General features: G+C 43.3%; 1 protein-coding gene across 1 annotated transcript in view; it reads left to right on the forward strand.

Annotated features, from left to right (window-relative positions):
- The window catches only part of SLC39A12 (solute carrier family 39 member 12), a 77,325-nt gene that overhangs the window by 11,288 nt on the left and 45,887 nt on the right, over nucleotides 1-20,150 (forward strand). Inside the window, exons 3-6 of the mRNA XM_073629731.1 lie at nucleotides 8,404-8,605; nucleotides 11,308-11,516; nucleotides 13,393-13,573; nucleotides 17,142-17,314. Coding sequence (XP_073485832.1) covers nucleotides 8,404-8,605; nucleotides 11,308-11,516; nucleotides 13,393-13,573; nucleotides 17,142-17,314 — 765 coding nt within the window. The remainder of the gene's footprint in view (nucleotides 1-8,403; nucleotides 8,606-11,307; nucleotides 11,517-13,392; nucleotides 13,574-17,141; nucleotides 17,315-20,150) is intronic.

The raw sequence follows: 20,150 nt of genomic DNA on the forward strand, positions 1-20,150 counted from the left end.
TCATGTTTTTTTTTTTTAATCATTTTTATTGTTATCACCAGCCGTTCTGGTCTTCGATCAGTTCTATGGTCATCTGGCGGAACCACGGACTGCATTCTCGGGTTCCCCAGTGGGACAGGAGACCCCGAGAAAACCATGGAAGACAGCGGGAGGGGGGGTTCGTTCCCTCCCACTGCTTGTAAAAGCAGTCTAGTAGCTAATTAGCCGCTAGGATTGCTTTTACACGAAAAATGACCGCTGGCTGAAAAGAACGATACCAAGATGATACCTAAACCTGCAGGCATCATTCTGGTATAACCACTCAAAGTCCAGCAACATACCAGTACGTTGCTGGTCCTTGTTGGGCATATATTGATATGTTCTTTTTTTCATGCAGCCTGTGGGCTGAACGAAAAAAGAGATTGATTGGTGGGTATGCCCACCATTAGAATACCACCCTGCATCCACCCACTTCTAATGACGGGCATACATGCACCATTCCTTTTTTTTTTTTAACTGTGGTGGTGCAATCACCTCCTACAGCGCTGGAGTCGCTGATTTACATACCATGAGAGCAAATGCTGTTGCCGACAAGATAAATAAATCAGTACTGCAGCTGAATGGCGTACCTGAAAAGTAAACAATGGTAATAATAAAACATTAACTCAATAAAACAACAACAATCTATGCCAAGAAAGTGTAAAAAATATATGCCGAAGCATGGGGGCAATCCGCCCCTAATATTAGGGGCAAATCGCCCCTCCACCCCTGCCTCCATGCTTCGGCATTATTGCATAGTAACAATAAAACAGTTGCAGTTAAAAAATACAGTAAAACAGAGCAGAACAATTGAGAGAGAACAATAGAGAGAGAATAGAGAAAGCATAAAACGACAACTATTTTTGGCTTTTTTATTATATATATATATATATTTACACTTTTATTTGTAACTGTTACTGTAACGATTCCAGGTTTGGGTCTCTAAAAATGCGATGGCAGTGCTGTACCCTACGCTAATACTCCACTAGTGTGTGGTAGCATTCAAAACATTCATCGATGCAGAGACCAGGTTGGTTAGGACAGGAGGGACATGACATGACATCTTCTTTGGGGTGATCGATTGGTAGGGGTACCAGGGAGGACATATGGAAAATGCCTCCCATGCAGCCGGCTCACTGCATTTGCATTGGGAAGTTGGGCCACAGCACCGTCTGGAAACAGAAGGGCTGTGATGATCTCTTCCTGGAATTTAAGGAAGGATCCAGTTCATCCTAAAGCTTTGTATAGCACATAAGCGTTCAGCAGAGCCAATTGGAATAAGTATAGATACACTTTTTAGTTCCAGCGCCTGGCTATATATATATATATATATATTAAGGTTGTATTCATGGACACAGAGGGGTTTCTCCACAACACCAGTCGCCGTTGTAATTTGGACTGTCATATCTGCGTGAAGGGAGGACAGAACAAAAACATTCTTATTATCCCTCCACTTCACTGAGAGCAAATTATTACATCTCATTACAGCTCTCTCCCCCAGCCTAAGACGGGAATCTACAAGCCGCTGGGGTAAGCCCCAGCGATTAGATCACACCGTGCCACATGCGCCAATTCCATGATCAAGTGACTAAAAAGTGGAACGCTTGTGTAATAATTGTCCACGTACAAGTTGTACCCCTTTCCGAATAAGGGTGACACCAAGTCCCCCCCAATCTTACCAGCGTTCCCTATGTAGTTTGGGCAGTTATCTGGGTCTACGTAACTATCTCTTCTCTCGTAAACCATAAAACTATATGTATAGCCTATTGCCCTGTCACAGAGCTTATACATCTTGACCCCCATATCTGGCACGCGTGCTGGGAAGATACTGCTTGAATGACATGCAGCCAGAAAACTTAATCAGGGACTCATCAACGCAGACAACTTGAATGGGAGTAAACAAGGCTGCAAACTGTTGGTTGACTTGGTTTACGAGGGGCCGAATTTTGTAGAGCCGATCGTATTCATGGTCACCCCGAGGACGACAGAGTTCATTGTCATTAAAATGCATGAACTGCAAAATCTGCTCATATCGTGTCCTGGTCATGGAGGCAGAGAACACGGGCATATGGTGAATTGGGTCAGTGGACCAATATGATTGCAACTCACATTATTTAGTTATGCCCATGAGGAGGGATAGGCCCAGGAAGGTCTTACATTCAGAGACCGTAATAGGTCTCCAATCTCTGGCAAGGGTCAACTGGGTATTAGCGGCGATTAATTGACCAGTATACAAATTGCTTTGGTCCACAATAGATCTATAGAGATCTTCCTTGAAAAACAGCGAATAAAAATCAAGTGACGTAAAATCAACTGTTTCCATCTGAATTCCGGGTTGGCCAGTGAAGGAGGGAAATTCGGGTGCTGCAGAAGTGGTAGGCTCCCAATTAGGATTGGCAAATGCAGCAGGAAGGGCACTATGGGCTTGACGGGCCTGTCTTTGTCTTCTTGGTGGCTGCGGGACACTACTTGTGCTAGCCACCTCACCAGCTTGAACTGCACTTATGGGACTTGCCACGTCACCAAGTGTTGCTGCAGTGCTGGATGTACGACCAGGATGTACTAGGCCGCTGGTGCTTGCGAGTTCACCAGAAGGATGAGCAGCACTAGTACTGGCTCTCTGCTCTATACAAGAGCCCTGTGGTTCTTGCACCTCAACAACGGACCACTACTCCGTCATACAAGCTATCCGTCAGGGTGCTGTTGCTGTCTACAGGATCGTATTCTGAGCTTGAATCTGACAGATGGGTGACTTACTCTTCACTATCATCTGTCATGCTCAGAAACGTGTAGGCCTCTTCACTAGTGTACCTTTGATTGGACATTGTTCTCTAAATTTACTGGTATAACTAGTGAAACTCACAGGAAAAAAGAGCACCTGATTGTCAGTGACTGCTTCAAATACTACCAAAAAAACTGTTAGCGTTCACAAGGATCAGGCCTGACTCTGCGTACGCTGCAGTTATGTGTTTTGTAAGTGACAGTGATCGATTGATACTGCACTTGAGGGGCTGGGCGGAGGGGCTAAATGCAGGTGCTAGCAGGTATCTGGGCTGATCCCGCTAACCCTGCATTTTTAGGAACCCCAAACTACTGGGGACGCTAGTATAGATCTGATCAGATCAAGGATATTGATCCATTCAGACACTATACTACTAAGGGAGGTGTATGGTGCATGCGTGGGTGTTAGCGCTACTGGCACTAATCTGACGTTGCCTGGGGCGACGTGGGCCCTAACTGATGCTAAAACCTAACTGATGTCACCCGCCGGGTTATCAGGGGGTTAAACCTTTATTTAGGTAATATACGGCAGGTAACCTGAAGCTATAAAAAATAACTAACTAACCAGAGTCACCCGTAACACTAATACGGTGATCATTGGTGACAGGGGGTGATCAAGGCATTAAATCTTTATTGTTGGGTTAGGGGGGTACCCTAAAGCTACCTGGGCCTACCGCTAACTGCCCTAACGCTGATTATTGTCACAAATGACACCAGTACAGTGATCAGTGAATAATCTGACAACTGCACTTGGTGACACTGTAACAGGGAGTGAAGGGGTTAACTGGGGGGGGGCAGTTGGGGGGGGGGTGACAAGTGTACCTATGTGTGTTAGTGTTAGCGTAGTGTTGGTGCAACTTACTGTGAGATGTCCGCTCTCCTCTCTCTGGAACAATAAGATTTCAACGAGGGGAGATGACATCACTTACCCTGCCTGTGTATACACTTACAAGCAGGGGAAGCATTTCATTCATCAGAACCAATCAGCAGGTCCAGGCCAGAAATCATTGTCCTGGACTTGAAGATTGATCTGTTCTGGAACTAATCCGATGGTCACGCACGCGGCGGGGGCCAGCCCCCTGTCGGCGAGAGCGCACCCCGTACAGGTACATTTTGGGAACCATTCTCTAAGCTGTATGACTTAACTAAAGTGTGTTCATTATTTTAGCATACTACCCCTACCCCTTTCATGATTCTCCCTTCCTCCCATGTTTTAAGATTTTACTGATAGCCATGAAGGATGTGTATAAACACCGGGCCTTCCTGTATCCAGAACTAGGTAATCCCTGGAATCACCCTAGATTTACTCTAGTTGTATATATCTGACAGTGAACTCCTTGCCATAAAATATAAGGATGTTAGGATTTACTGAGGATTTCAGCGACCATATAAATATTAAAGTCTGTAGGCCAAATGTATTATTTATAGGCTAAAGAACTACAATGTGAATCCAAATATTGCTTTATTTGGTGCAGGATGTTCTTTATCCCATAATAAAATAAAGCTAAAGTTTAGGTATGGCAATTATTTCGGCTTGGACCAATGTAACTATGCATGTGCCATACCTAGAAGATCCCTCTGGAAGCTGGAAATCACTATAGTAGACACTGCTACTGGCACATACACACCTACATTGGACCAAGCCGGATCATGCAACTGTGTAAAAATTGCCATACCTAAACTTCACTTTTATAGTTGGCAATAGAGGTTTGAGAGAAGTCAGTCACACAAGCTTGATCCAACTGCGCTCATTTGTGTCATGAATTGGTTCCTATATAGCAAAAGTCACCTTGAAGTCTGTAGAGGGGGGAGGTGCACTGTACACACTTCCTATTCCAGCTATCAGGGAGAAGACAATGGCAAATCAGATGCGGTTTTCTAAATTCTTCTATTACTATTTTTACTGGGAAGCCTCCACCTCTGGGTTCTGACCTTCAAGCCTAAGTTAGTGGGAAAAAAAACGGCAGATGGAACATTACTCACAATCAGTAGGTATGGGGGTGTTACCTCCTCCATGTTCCCTTCCTCATTGTGCCCCAAGTTAGGGTCACATAGGAGGCCTGCTCCAGGGTGAGTTTTTCTGGGCTACGTTAGGCACTTTGAGCTGGGTCACTACATTACACTTGGGGTTCTGTTACTTGAACAAATGACTGGACTCTAATTGACTGCCTCAATGTTAATGTACACTGCCAAGGTCATTGTTGCAATTTGGAGGAACACACTGAGCCAATGCCCTCTTCCCCTGTCCAGCATATCTCTGCTACCTCACCCCCAGTAAGGTTTTAGGGTCCCACAGCAAGCCTAATGAATACTGCATGCGCACACTTCCTTAAGTTTTCTTCTTCTGTACCTGTGCACAGGCTGAGGGCCTCTGTAGTACTGATCTGCTCCTGTTGCTATTGCAAGTAGTGGGTCTACTCTTGTGCACGCCACATCCCTGGTAAGTCAAATTCAGCAAAAAATATCCCCTAAGTTGGACTTTAAATCAATATATAGCACACATTGTCAAAGCCATATTTGTATTGCATTGTAGTACAAAACGAAATATCATAAAAACATTGATACGGCTCTTTTCTAAGAAATGTTATAATATCCAAGGACAATATCATAAATGATCCCCACTTATGTGATGTATTCTAATTCTACCCTACGCGTTTCAAAGACATAGATGCTCCTTCTTCAGGGGTGTAAGGGATATCAGTTCATATCTCTACAATACAATAAAAGTCATGTTACGTATCAGATACATAGATATATATACCTGTATTTGTGCATTCGATGTTCATTACTTAGTAATGCATAAACAGCAAAATTCATAAAGGAAAACAGCCATAATATTTAAAATCATGTGCGGTTGTCATTCTCTGCCCCATCAACCACAGGGAGTCTAGATCCTTAATCCCGCCAAGAGGAACTCAATGACCGCTAAGGCTCCCAAATGTCTATCATATGAACCATGTAAAACAGATCATTAGACTGATAGTATGATGATAATGTGTATGTAATATGAGCGGAAATTTTATAAAGTTCCTACATATGATCTGAAGGAGTCTTGGATCACTTGTAAAGAACGGAGGTCCATATAAAGAGATCATAGAATGATGTCTACAAAAAATATATAGTAAATGTATATGAAGTGACTTCTTTACATCGTGATTGATTGAGCATAAAAACATATCTATGGTGATAACTCGTATGTTGTCCATAGTGGACATCAAAGAGAACCGCTGGCGACAAAAATAAAGGTTTGTCATAAGCCCCACAGTGGAGAAAGAGATAAAGTCAATAATGGAAAAAGCATAACAGTAATCACAACAGTAATCAGTGATTGTGATTACTGTTATGCTTTTTCCAGTATTGACTTTATCTCTTATGTCTTTCTCCACTGTGGGGCTTATGACAAACGTTAATATCTGTATCCAGCAGTTCTCTTTGAGGTGGTTGATGGGGCAGAGAATGACAACCGCACATGCTTTTAAATATTACGGCTGATTTCCTTTATGAATCCTGCTGTTTATGCAGTTATAAGTAATGAACATCGATAAACCTATGTAAATATGCACATATACTGGTATATATCTATGTATTTGATATGTAACAGGACTTTGATTGTATTGTAGAGATGTGAACTCATATCCCTAATACTTCTGAAAAAGGAGCTTCCATGTCTCTGAAACACGTAGGGTGGAATTGGAATACATCACATAAGTTTGCATCATTTATGATATTGTCCTTGGATAGTGTAACATTTATTTTTAAAAAGCTGTATCAATTTTTTTATGAAATTTTGTTTTGTACCACAATACAAATTGACTATATGTCTTTTAAAAATTTGTGCTATGCTGTATATTGCCTTAAAAGTCCTACTTAGGGGGATATTCTTTGCTGTGTGCTCCTGTTGCTATGGTAGATGGACCACTCAGAGAGAGAGAGTGCCGACAACTCCTTCTGCATGAGGCTATCCCACCTGTAACGTGTACACACTTACAACAGGCTGCATGTGAAACCTTCATTACCCTTGGTAACCACTTGCGTATTCACACTGTATTTATTCTTGTATGGCTGTCTTCATACCCCAATGTGTCTCAACTGGCCCGACTGTCAACTATGTGTGCCGGTTACTAAAAGTGCACAATCTCTCGCTAACAGCCATAATCCCTAACTCAGATTTTATGGCTTCCCCAGCATACCTGCATAGGATAAATTCCATTATGGCAGATCTCCAGAACTAATGTCTTCGAACAATTTGTAGATCTCAGTGGCCCTGTACTCTGTAGAAGGCTCTTTATCCACAGGTGCACCAGCTTCAACTTAAACTGTATGGACAGACTCCGGTAACAGTAAAATGTCCTTTGTTATGCGCACCCCATCATCAATGGCATCTCTCATTCTCTCTCTCTCTCTCTCTCTCTCTGGACTGGGCCCCTGTCCCTTTTTATAAAGTACAGGGCCAGTGTTTTGGACCCAAGAAAGCCCGCCAAGAAAGACCCGGGAAGAATATTAACACTATCCTTCCCAGCAGGGGCAGGATTAAACTCAACCTTCTTATAATTATGATGTGTCCCTTTTGCTTCTGGCATCTTGTTTAGTATGAAACCTTACTCCTCCATTACCCCGCCTCATCCCCACCTCCATAACCTGTGGAGGAGGTTAATAGAGCTGAGGGACCGGTGACAGGTAATCATCAGGAGTGTGGACAATGCCCACAGGCTGATGGGCCAAACCACCCATGTGCATGTAGCCTAAGGCTCCTTTCACACTTGCGGCGGTATCTACCACCCCCCTAAAACGTGATTCACAGTGAACTGCAGTTCAGAGGACAATGTGATTAGGTTTGTGTTTGCCTAGCTGCCACCTCCTAATGCCTGTTCCTTTCTTTATTGCTAAATGGCAATTTTGCATTGAGGGATCAGGCTATAACTGCAAGTCAAGGTAACCTATTCACTTAAGTGAGGGAGTATGACAGACGATGACCCCGGTCAAAACTGGTAGTGTTAAAAATAATTAATAGTGTTAAAATGTTTACCCAGCCATGTCCACTTGTAGGTGGGCAGTCGGTGGGCACCTGCCCATGTGAAAGGAGCCTTAAGCTCACCATTATCCGACTGTATGATCTCCTTTAAATCTACCAAAAAGTAGTGCAAGGATCCACCTGATTGGATACAAATTGATTGTATAATTTTGGTAGGTCTTCATATTACATCGTTTCGGCGTTTCATCTAAAATCAGTTGCACAAAGATTGTAATATTTATGGTAAACTTAAAGGAGATTGTACAGCATTTCCCTCCTTTTGTAGAGATTTCCTCTCACTTCCTTATGTGTCTCTGGAATCAAAAGAAAAGGGAAATCTCCCCAATGGGACAGCGCTAGCAAAAAATACAGACGGGGGGTTTCAACTTTTCCCTTTTGTATCTAAAACTAAAGGAGAAAACATTTGGCATCTTTTCCTTTCTCATGGTTTTGTAAATCAGACTCAATGAAAGACGGAACTGTATGAGCGGTATCTCAAGTTCAGCTCGGTCAGGAGTAGAAAAGCCACCACTACTGCAGAGAGTTCCTCCACACTTTTATTACAATATTTGTTTTTGATTTGTACCCCCCAGTGTACCGATGTGGACTCCCTGGAGAAAGACTTTGGATCATTACACAGTATTGATGAACTGACACTCCCCAGATTGGCTGAAGTCATTGTGGCAGCTTCCATCCAACGCATCTGTATCAGAAAATACTCACTGCCCTCTCCAGATATCTTCACTGAGGCCATCTTCAGGACTTTAAACAGGACTAATGAGCTTTTTGCTCCAGGCAAGTGAACTTTATAAGACACCTTCTGAGAAGAAAATATGCATCCTTTTTTTCTTTGTATGAATGAATAGTACCTGTATATGTCTATATTTATTTACATAGTATTTACAGGTATTAATTAATGAATTAATTATGATCAGGAAAGAAAAAAAAACAAAAAAAAAACCAATATACATATATATATATATATATATATATATATATATATATATATATATATATATATATATATATATATATATATATATATATGTTATCACTAGGACATTTTACATGTGAATATGCTGTATTTACCTTTCCAACCAGCAGGTGGAGCACTAGGCTTTTTTAATGATTACTAGGCAGCGGTATTAAACCCAAAACCAAAAATTTACTATATTGCAGCTTACCAACCATTAGACGTGGTGGCTGCATTAGTTTCCTTTTTCTTTAGGCTTTTTTCACTCTGTTTTCACCTGGTGATATGGCCAGTAGCACACTTTCTGTATTAGAGTGCCCCCACTCTGGATGAAGGAGCACAGGGGGCACATTCGGACAACAGCATTATCAGTCTAGGGCGAGGAAGTGTTAGATGTACTAGCAAGTTTAAATACACTAACAAACCTTTTTATTTTCCTTTTGGGTAAATGTTTTACATAAATGAATAAAAGCTGATCATTGTAAGCAGCGTTAAATGTTTGTTTCAACCCCCTAACTGCTATAACTGTAGGACAGCTTGTTCTGTCAAACAAATAACGGACTTATTGGCAGAATCACCAGGTGAAAATAAAAGAAAGAACACCTAGAAAACAAAACTAATCTAGCCATCACATCTAAGAAATATTAAGCTACAATACATGTTTGCTTTTGGTTTACTATCACTTTAATTGCTAAAGTGGAGTTCCACCCAAAGATGGAACTTCCACTTTTTGGATTCCTCCCCCCCTCCGGTGTCACATTTGGCACCTTTCAGGGGGGAGGAGGGAGCAGATACCTGTCTAATACAGGTATTTGCTCCCACTTCCTGGCATAGCTCACCGCGGCACTTGCGGTGACCTATGCCACTTCCGGCGCCTACCCCGTCCTCCCCTGCTGTATTCTGTGAGACACAGAACACAGCAGGGACCTGAGAGGACGCGCAGCGCGACTCACGCATGCACAGTGGGGAACCAGGAAGTGAAGCCGCACAGCTTCACTTCCTTATTCCCTTACCAAGGATGGCGGTGGCAGCAGCCGAGAGCCGAAGGACGGATCGGCTTCGGCTGCCGACATCGCGGGCTCCCTGGACAGGTAAGTGTCCATATATTAAAAGTCAGCAGCTGCAGTATTTGTAGGAAGGGCAGGAACACCAGGGATTTCACACAAATGCCCACCCTTTCCACCCAGCTCCACCATTCACAGAAGGCGTACAACCACTTCTATGAATGAAACAGGATCTATGAATGGAGGACTGGTGGATGATTGAAAGGTTTGCTCCCTCCATTCATAGATAAGGTTTCATTTTATACAAGCTGTAGTATGGCTTCTATGAATGGTGATGCTGGGCAGAAAGAGTGGGCATAGTCAGGCTCTCTTGATGAGAACCTGTGACAAGCCCATTAGTTCTATTAACCCCGCTGGACCATAACAGAAGAGGCCTCAGCACAAGGGACACATCCTACTGACTGCAGTTATATCTCTCTTTTCTGTTTTGGCTTCACATCCGCTAGTATCACTAAACCCACATCATAAAAAACGATCAATAAATGGTATATTACATGCTGTTCATACTCACTCAGTCACTATGAGATTCGTTTTCTGTTTTCTGCAAAAAAACCTGGTTGATCCTGCTACTCTCTGTCGCCACCTTCTGTTCAAGTCCCCAATTCAGCTGGGGATTTTGCAGCTGTGTTGGCAACTCTGCGCATGCTCAGTTTTCAGTGAGTTTCTATGCTGAGCATTTCCTCCCTATCACATCTACATAGCCCATGTGACTATAGAGTCACACATGTGGGCGTATACACCGTGGTAAATGACAGCCCACTCTCTCCTCCGGCATGCCCACTAACCAGCTAAACACAATGGAGGTGAGATATTACATGTAGATGAATGGAGGCTTCACCTCCCTCTTATTCTAAGACACAGGCTGGAGGGACGTGACACAGCCTGTGACTGGCAGAAATCTGCCCACACCATGTTATTGCCAAAAAATAGTAAGGCCACTAGCAATAATCACTATGTGTCCCCCCCGGCCCAGAAAGAAAATTTGCATCTATGGTCAGCTTTAGTGTCACTTTAACTGCTTAGCCCAAAACAGATTATAACTGACAGAGCTAAATAGCTAAAGCTAACATTTGATCTCACAAGTGATTCAATCCCCTGTCTATTCACAAGGCACTGTTTGGATTTTCAGTTTCAAGAAGGGAAACAACATTTCTTCTGCTCCTAATCTCCCTGGTAAACCAGTCATCCTCTCTGACACAATGTATTCTGTAATAACTGTTGATTTGTACAAATAATTAAAAAATTGTAGTTTTATGGTGAAATTACTTAAAGCAACAGTTCAAACATTTAAAAACTTTAAAGAATTAATGTGTAGAAAATTGCTGGAACTTGTGGAAGAAGATTAAAAAATTGACATATTTCACGGTCATCAACTGCATAATGTAGGCTAATGAATAGGATATTAATTATAATTGTAGTAGATCCTCTGTAATCAATGCAAATAACTGTTTGTTCCTTAGACATCGATGAACTAATTGGGAGGCTTAAAAGAGCGACGTCATGCATCAAAAACACAGAGCACAACCACAGACGGAAATTGAGAAGTCTTGTAATACCTGGGACAAATCATGAACCCTTACCTGTTCCATCAATGGAAAGAAGTGAAGAACCAAAGGATGGCCATCATAATATCCCTGAGTCTCAGGATCACTCTGCAGGGTGGAATCAGGTAAGGTGTTCTATATCACATAACAATTTTTTAGGAGGAACAGTACTGGGACACTGCACCTATCGACTCTCCAATTTTGGATGGACTTGGGTAGGGATTGCAGACCATGCTTCAAGTGAGATGCAAACCCCAGTCCCAAAGATGCACTTTAGGATTCTACCCACTTAGCTACTGTGCTTCCTACAGAGAGATAGAGCAGGGGTGTCCAACCTACGGCCCAGGGCCCGCATGCGGCTATGAATGCGGCCCAACACAAAATCTTAAACTTACCTAAAAATATTGATTTTTTTTTTTGTAAAAATGCATATACACTTAGCGAACACATGCAACCCAAGGAAAATTTGACAGTGTCTCTATACTTGACCTTTATAAGTTTTATCTTCCCAGAGAAATATCTCCCACTCTTCGCAATCATGCCTTATTCATGTCAGAAATTTTCGGCAGCACCTATATTTATGATCAACTATTTTCAAGTATGAAGCACACAAAGGGAAAAAGGTAGGAGAAGATGAGCTTATATGTCCTCCGATTCTCCTTTCACTGTCCAGTCACAGGCTCCGGGGGATTGGGGGGGGGGGAGCATCAAGAACTGTGTTCTTAAAGTGGTAGTAAACCCAGTATTTAGAGTTTTACCTACAGGTGAGCTTTTAATAAAGCTTACCTGTAGGTTAAATGAATATCTCCTAAACGTGCACCTGGTTAGCAGTTGGTGACTTCATTGGCGCATGTGCTCTGAAGGAACGGCATACCCGTGCCCTTTCTTCAGAGCTGTGTGCCGTGGCCGAGACTCCCGCATGCATGCTTTCGTAATGTGCTACTATGCGGTGCATACCGGCGGAGAGATCTCTGTCTCAGCTTAGTGGCACTGCAAGTTTCATTTTGAGCCTTTGCAGGGGCGTAACTACCACCATAGCGACCCATTCGGGCGCTATGGGGCCCGCAGCCGAGTGGGGCCCAGTGAGGATGAGAGCACCGCCGGCACAGTCTCCCAGCCAGGGGAAGAGAGAGGAGAGGAAGAGGCGAGCTGTCCGTATCAGCAGAGAGCTGAATTGCCCGATGTAATAGCTTTCATTAGAACTTCCAGTGTTTCCGGGGCTCACATCACATAGCTCCACCTCTTGGCCTGACGCCTTTGATAGACAGAACGCCGATCCAATGCGGGACATGTGACGTCATCAAAGGCGTCGAGCCAAGAGGTGGGGCTATGTGACCATGAGCCCCGGGAAGACGGGAAATTCAAATGAAAGCTATTACAGCAGGCAATCCTGCTCTCTGCTGATCCGGGTGGCTTGCCTCTTCCTCTGCATAGGTGAGGCTGTATGGGGCACAGGCAGACCAGGCTGTATGGGGCACAGGTCACGCTGTATGGGGCACAGGTAACGCTGTATGGGGCACAGGTCACGCTGTATGGGGCACAGGTCACGCTGCATTGGGCACAGGTCACGCTGTATTGGGCACAGGTACCGCTGTTTGGGGCACAGGTCACGCTGCATGGGGCACAGGTCACGCTGCATGGGGCACAGGTCACGCTGTATGGGGCACAGGTCACGCTGTATTGGGCACAGGTATCGCTGCATGGGGCGCAGGCCACGCTGCATGGGGCACAGGTCACGCTGCATGGGGCACAGGTCACGCTGCATGGGGCACAAGTCACGCTGTATGGGGCACACTTTATGCTGTATGGGACACAGGCCAAGCTGTATTGGGCACAGGTCACGCTGTATGTGGCACAGCTCACGCTGCATTGACACTAGGGCAGCTGTGGGGGGGGGGGCTGTTTGCAGGGGGGGGCCCCATACAACATTTTGCTATGGGGCCCTGCTATTTCTAGTTACACCCCTGAGCCTTTGTATAAGGATTAATTTTATGTTTTCAGGGTCAGCTTTGCTTTTCTTCCTTTGAGCTTGTAAAGATCATCCTACAAAACAGCCAGTCGCCAATTTCCAGGGATTACTTCAAACTGATCAGCCCAGCAATTATCCATCAACTTCTTACTTGCACTTGCCCAGTGGAAGACTACACAAGCACCCAGCTCCCTCCTCCGACCACTCTAGAAAGTAAGTCTTATAATAACATTCATGATTTTACATAGATTCTTTTTAAATGTATAGTTGTTGAATATTAATTATTATTATTAATAACATTATTATCTAATATATATATATATATATATATATATATATATATACACATGTATATTTAAGTTCAAGTTCCTCCACCCCAAACTCGCTCATGTCTTTGTGGACCTTGCTTTGTGCACTGGTCCAAATCATTTGGTGGAGGGGGGATTATGGTGCGGGGTTGTTTTTCAGGGGTTAGGCTTGGCCCCTTAGTTCTACTGAAGGTAACTCTTAAGGCTTCAGCATACCAAGACATTTTGGACAATTTCATGCTCTCAACTTTGTGGGAACAGTTTTGGGATGGCCCCTTCCTGTTCCAACATGACTGATCACCAGTGCACAAAGCAAGGTCCATCAAGACATGGACATGGAGTTTGGGGTGGAGGAACTTGACTGGCCTGCACAGAGTCCTGATCTCAACCCGATAGAACACCATTGGGATGAATGAGAGTGGAGACTGCGAGCCAGGCCTTCTCGTCCAAAATCAGTGCCTGACCTCACAAATGTGCTTATGGAAGAATGGTCAAACATTTCCATAGACACACTCCTAAACCTTGTGGACAGCCTTCCCAGAAGAGTTGAAGCTGTTATAGCTGCAAAGGGTGGGCCAACTCAATATTGAATCATATGGACTAAGACTGGGATGCCATTAAAGTTCATGTGCGTGTAAAGGCAGGTGTCCCAATACTTTTGGTAATATAGTGTATAGATATATATATATATTGTATACTGTATAATAATTATTAACTATCACAATAGTAATAGTGATATATAATATAATTATAAATCAATTATACATTCAAAAAAATGTAATAATGTATCATATATAATTATATATTATATTATTTTATTATTATTATTAATAATAATAATAATAATAATCAGTTAATAGAATTATAAAAATGATTAATTTCAATGCTTTTTCAGGAGTTCTACTCTCTTAAATGGAAATCAGAATATTTTATTTGATTTTATTCATAGGGGCTCCTGATCACGTAATCACTATGTCAGCCGCGAGTGATCACACACAAGCTTAAGGCTTCATTGGATAAACATGATTTTCAAACTGTACTCTATCTCTGTTTAATACTGTAATTTATTGATACAATTATAATATTTAAAAATATAATACATTTAAATGAAATTAATGAATTAATGTATATAATTAGGCATTTTTTGGTTGTTTTTGATTGGGTGGAGAAAGGTTGGATCCCATGTCAAATTTTTATTGCTGTCTATGCCCACCCTTTGGGAGATTCACACCTCTGTTTGCTCTGAGACAGAAAATGAAAGGAAATCCCAAATTTTAGGAAAAAGCCATATATGTCAGCAAAACCTATACCTATGGAAAGTTTGACAGTTTGGTTGAGAACACAACCAATGGGAGTGTTACATTTCCGGCACGTGTCGCAAATGAAACTGTTTTATGGATGGGTTTACTTCTGCTTTAATTGCCAACAAAGCCAATAGCACACAACATTTGTTGTTTGCATGGCAACCATTAAGAAGAGAACAGGAGAATTTATAAAGAAATAAAATAAAGAAAAAAGGGGACAATCATGGGCTCACAGGGGTAGAGGAAACAAATGAAGCAGATCTAGAGATGGGTAAAAATACCCATTGACAAAAAAAGAAATAAAAAAGGGCAGAGTAAAAAATGCCATATTGCTTGAAATAAATGTTGTATGGTTTCTGAATCCCCCCTTTTTATTTTAAATATATATTAACTTGTCTATTCCTATAATTAGCTAATCTATCAAAGCTCTGATAAAGTTAACAGTGATGATATAACAACAATATTAGCTGTAAAAATAAATACACTGCTTAAATAAGCAAGGATCTCATTTATTATAAAGAAAGTAGAAATGCTAACATAAAAAATATTTAGATTTCAGAGCAAATAAAACAAAAGAACATGGATGATACTTTACGTAAGGACGTCATCTTTATTCAGTATCTTCAGCTGGGCTCAATAGCAAGAGGAAGTTATTTCGGCCGGCCAGTACTTTTAAATTGCACTCAGACACCACCCACACAACACCCACTGCCAGCCTATCTCAGCAATCTGACAAATGAAAATCGATAAGAGCCCGTCCTTTTTCTGCCCATCCTCCAGGAAGCATGCTGTGTTGTCCACTGGGGGCAGCATTTGTCCATGAATCACCGCTATTTGACCTGGGTCATCTTTTGCCTGGCCTCTGATGTTGGTGTAACTCAGAAAAACAGTCCTTTTAACTGAGCTGACCCTTGAAGCTTTGTTTGCAGCAATTGTATTCAGGCTCTTCAATCTTCATTACACCAGATGGTTTGAAACCATATCCCATACTCCCACATCAGGGGGTATGAGTGACCCTTTCTTCCAGATGAAGGTTCTGATATGCATTTTTTAGTCACATAGCCCTGATGGATAATGGCATTCCAGGCTGCCCCCAAGAGTGTCAAGGCTAGGCGTAACCAGATTTCATAGTTCAGAAACATCTCATATTAGGAAAAAAACATGTTGCCTTCCAAAAATGCTACAACCGTATAACGATGTAGCACGGTCCTGGAGCTACACACCAATTCCAAAGGGTATAATCAACTTTAATGTTCAGTATATGCAAAACACAGACACTCCACCCCCTTCATCCTGCTAATATGTTTTCCCCACATGTAAAGCAGCTTTTCTCAACCTTCTAACCACAGAGTCGCCCTTGAAATACTTTTCATATTTCAGGGAACACCCTGCTAAAATGAATTGGGAAGAGTTCCACCCTTACATTCCTTTCAGAATGCCACCCTTAACATCAACTAAAGAAAACATTGGTGCCATGCCACTAGTTCTGCCAAATGACACTGGACCCAGAATTATACAGATGCCATCAGATGTTTTTTTCCTAACCACACTGTAGAAGGATGCTAATACTTACCTATTCTCAAGGTGCTCCACTCCGGTCATGTGAACGGCTCCCAGCGGCCAGCTTCAAAGGAGAGGAGGAATAGCAGACAATGGATGCTCCATAATAAGCCTATGGGTGATGTCACCGCTCAGGCATTCCAACCATTGTTGCCAATCTCTCCTCTACATTGAAGCCGGCTGCTGGGAAGATCAGGTGACCAGACCAGAGCACTCAGGGAATAGATAAGTAACTTCCTTCTATAGGGTCATTAATGTAAGAGTTAGAACAGGGGTGGGAGCAATTTTAAGCTTAGTTAGATCTAGCCTGGGATTCCGCTTTAATAGAAAAAGAAAAGTTTTATTTAAAAATATATTAGCATGCTGATGAGAAAAAAAGGAGGAATAGGAAATGTAAAATACAGGAGGATTAACCTTTAGCTTTAAAATAAAATCACTATAATAATGTGAGATGTGATACACTAGGCGATCTTATTATATCACAAGCACCATGCAAAAGATAACTGCATAAATAATAAATTGGAACCATTGTGATAATATAAAATTAAACATTACAGAAAATACATTAGGGCATTTTTTTTATCATAACACAAGCACTTTGTCTCTTAGGATATGGCTATAGCACAATAGCCGTGTTGCTCCTGACAGTTGGGTCCATGTTTGGCGCCACCCTCATTATCTTCAGTTCTTGTGAAGAGAGCTACAAACTCATCTTACAGTTGTTTGTGGGATTGGCGGTCGGAACATTGTCTGGTGATGCTCTGCTGCATCTCATTCCCCAGGTAAAGAGGAATTTTTACACAACGTTGAATTTTTTTTTCTTACAAGGAATGTGTTTTGTTTTACTTTTTCTTTTGAATATGTAAATATAAATGATATTTAATTTATACAATATGTGTGTGTATATGTATATATATATATATATTATCCCAACTGTCCCCGATTTTGAGGGACTTTGTGAATTTATATACATAAAAAAAAATTGCATAGCCCTTTGTATAGTGAATCTGCATGCACATTTGTTTTGTGCAAATTGCAACAACTAATGTTCTTTAGGCTATTTTCTCTTCTGAGTCAAAATTCTTTTATTATTGGCAATAGTAAAATGCATATTCATTTATTATGGGCAGTAGTAAAATACTGCATTATGGCCACTAGATGGAGACCAGGAGCACAGGAAATACATATGTCTTTGAAACAAGAGATACAATGTAACAATTCTAGAGAACACTAAGGCTCGGTTCACACTGGGGCGACTTGGGATCCGACTTGTACGCCCTCAAGTCGCCCCAAGTCGCCCCAAGTCGCTTTGCATTTAGATTACAATTGTAGTGAATTGAACCGTCTTAACTGACACTACTGAAGTCGCTCCGACTTCAAAAAAGGTTCCTGTACTACTTCTATCCGACTTGTAGGCGACTTGTACCCATTCAACTCAATGTAAGTCGCCTGCAAGTCGGATCTCTCAAGCGACTTTGCAGAGAAAACCCCTCCCTCCCCCCTCCCTCCCAGAGAGGTGATTGGCCACAGGCGAAGTCGCCTGTCATGGAGGCGACTTCAAGTCGCCTCATAATTTGCCGAAGTCGCGCTGAAGTCGCGCTAAGGTCGCGCTGAAGCCGCGTTGAAGTCGCGGTACAAAGTCGCGCTAAAGTCGTGTTGCCCATGTGTGAACCGACCCTAAGGGAACTAATGTTTACATGAATTTGCTATTTCCCTGTAGCATTCTCTAGAATAGGTGTCAGCATCCATCGGCACTTGTGCCACATTCATGATGGCATGCAAAGGAAGCCTGGGACACCCTCCCACACATCAGCAAAGGTGGGGCCGGTGGCTGCGGCTATGGCTGGGTACGTAGAACAGAGCATGGCTGGTTTCCTCCCACCTTGGTTCCCGCCTACCTCAAATCTGCCCACCTCACTCTGCTTGCCTGCATTGAACGGTGTTAAGCATGGCCAGATCTAGGGAAGGATGCCCCCACCCCCAATGGATGCTGTGCCTGGCTCAGAGCTCCTCATCCTGTCACAGCACATACCTGAGAGCAGCGTTTCTTACAGACAGGCTCCATCTGCACAATATGTCACTGCCAGCTTTGTTGCTGTTCTGACCTGTGAAATTCCCAGTTCTGAACAGCAGCACAGCTGCAGTAGCCAGCTAGACACTGTGCATATGGAGCCTATTTGTAAGAGAATCTGATCTCAGCTATGTGCTGTGTGGACAGTCGGAGCTCTGCTGAGTCCCCTGCCAGCAATGACCTCTGCCCTCTATCCTGCTGACCCCACATCCTCTGCCATGCTGACCCCTGCACACTGCCCTGCTGACCCCTGTCCTATTGATCCCTGTACACTGCCCTGTTGACCCCTGTCCTATTGATCCCTGTACACTGCCCTGTTGACCCCTGTCCTATTGATCCCTGTACACTGCCCTGTTGACCCCTTTCCTATTGATCCCTGTACACTGCCCTGTTGACCCCTGTCCTATTGATCCCTGTACACTGCCCTGCTGGCCCCTGTCCTATTGATCCCTGTACACTGCCCTCTTGACCCCTGTCCTATTGATCCCTATACACTGCCCTGTTGACCCCTGTCCTATTGATCCCTGTACACTGCCCTGTTGACCCCTATCCTATTGATCCCTGTACACTGCCCTGTTGACCCCTGTTCTATTGATCCCTGTACACTGCCCTGCTGGCCCCTGTCTTCTGCCCTGCTGACCCCCGTACACTGCCCTGCTGAACCCTGTCCTCTGACCTGCTGGACCCTGTTCTTTGCCCTGTTGACCCCTGTATACTGCCCTGCTGAACCCTGTCCTCTGACCTGCTGGCCCTTGTCTTCTGCCCTGTTGACCCCTCTTCAATGCTGACTTCCCATCCTCTGCATTCCTGACATTTGTTTACTCAAATACCCCACATCACACAGGCTAGATCTTGCTTTGATGTTGAGTCAGATGCCACAGGCTCCCTGCTCCCTGTCCACTGAGCTCCCGCCACCCTTCCAAACGATACCCCCCATGACAGCACTGGGCCCGCAGGTAGAACAGCGGAGCCTGGTAAACATGGCGGTGGGGTCGTGGGGGGGGGGAGGCGGCACTGGCAATGGATGTGGAAGTGATAGGCGGCTTCACAGCTGCTTGAATCTCTTACACATGAGTCAGGTTTACTAAAGCACACACACTCCCGGCTGGTCTAGTGGCCGGAAGTGTGTAAAAACACGTGTCCGCAGCACTGTAAAAATCCAAATCCACAGAAAGTGGCTGGGTATTCAGCTTTTACCCACCCCCCTCCCATCCTGGTGCCCTCAGTGGTGTTTGATCGCTCGGTTCTCAGTGTTAGAGCTGGCGGGGGTCAGATGCAGCATTGGACCAATGCTGCATCTACCTAGGTAAGTATGATTTAAAAAAAAAAAACTTCTCTTTTAATTGATTTAACCAAAACTGGTCATGGTATTATGTAAATGATTTGTCAGGAAACCGAAAAGGGTGGAATACATGACAGATGGTGGACAGGTGACTGCAGTACTGCAGTTTTTTTCCACCTTATGTTGGTGGCGTCTTCGGCGTCTTCAGGGAGTATGTTTCTTTATATTATCCATGTGTTGAAGCTGCTAATGACCAAACCTGGCT

The sequence above is a fragment of the Aquarana catesbeiana genome, linkage group LG05 (genome assembly GCF_042186555.1).
Source record: "Aquarana catesbeiana isolate 2022-GZ linkage group LG05, ASM4218655v1, whole genome shotgun sequence".
Taxonomy (NCBI): domain Eukaryota; kingdom Metazoa; phylum Chordata; class Amphibia; order Anura; family Ranidae; genus Aquarana; species Aquarana catesbeiana.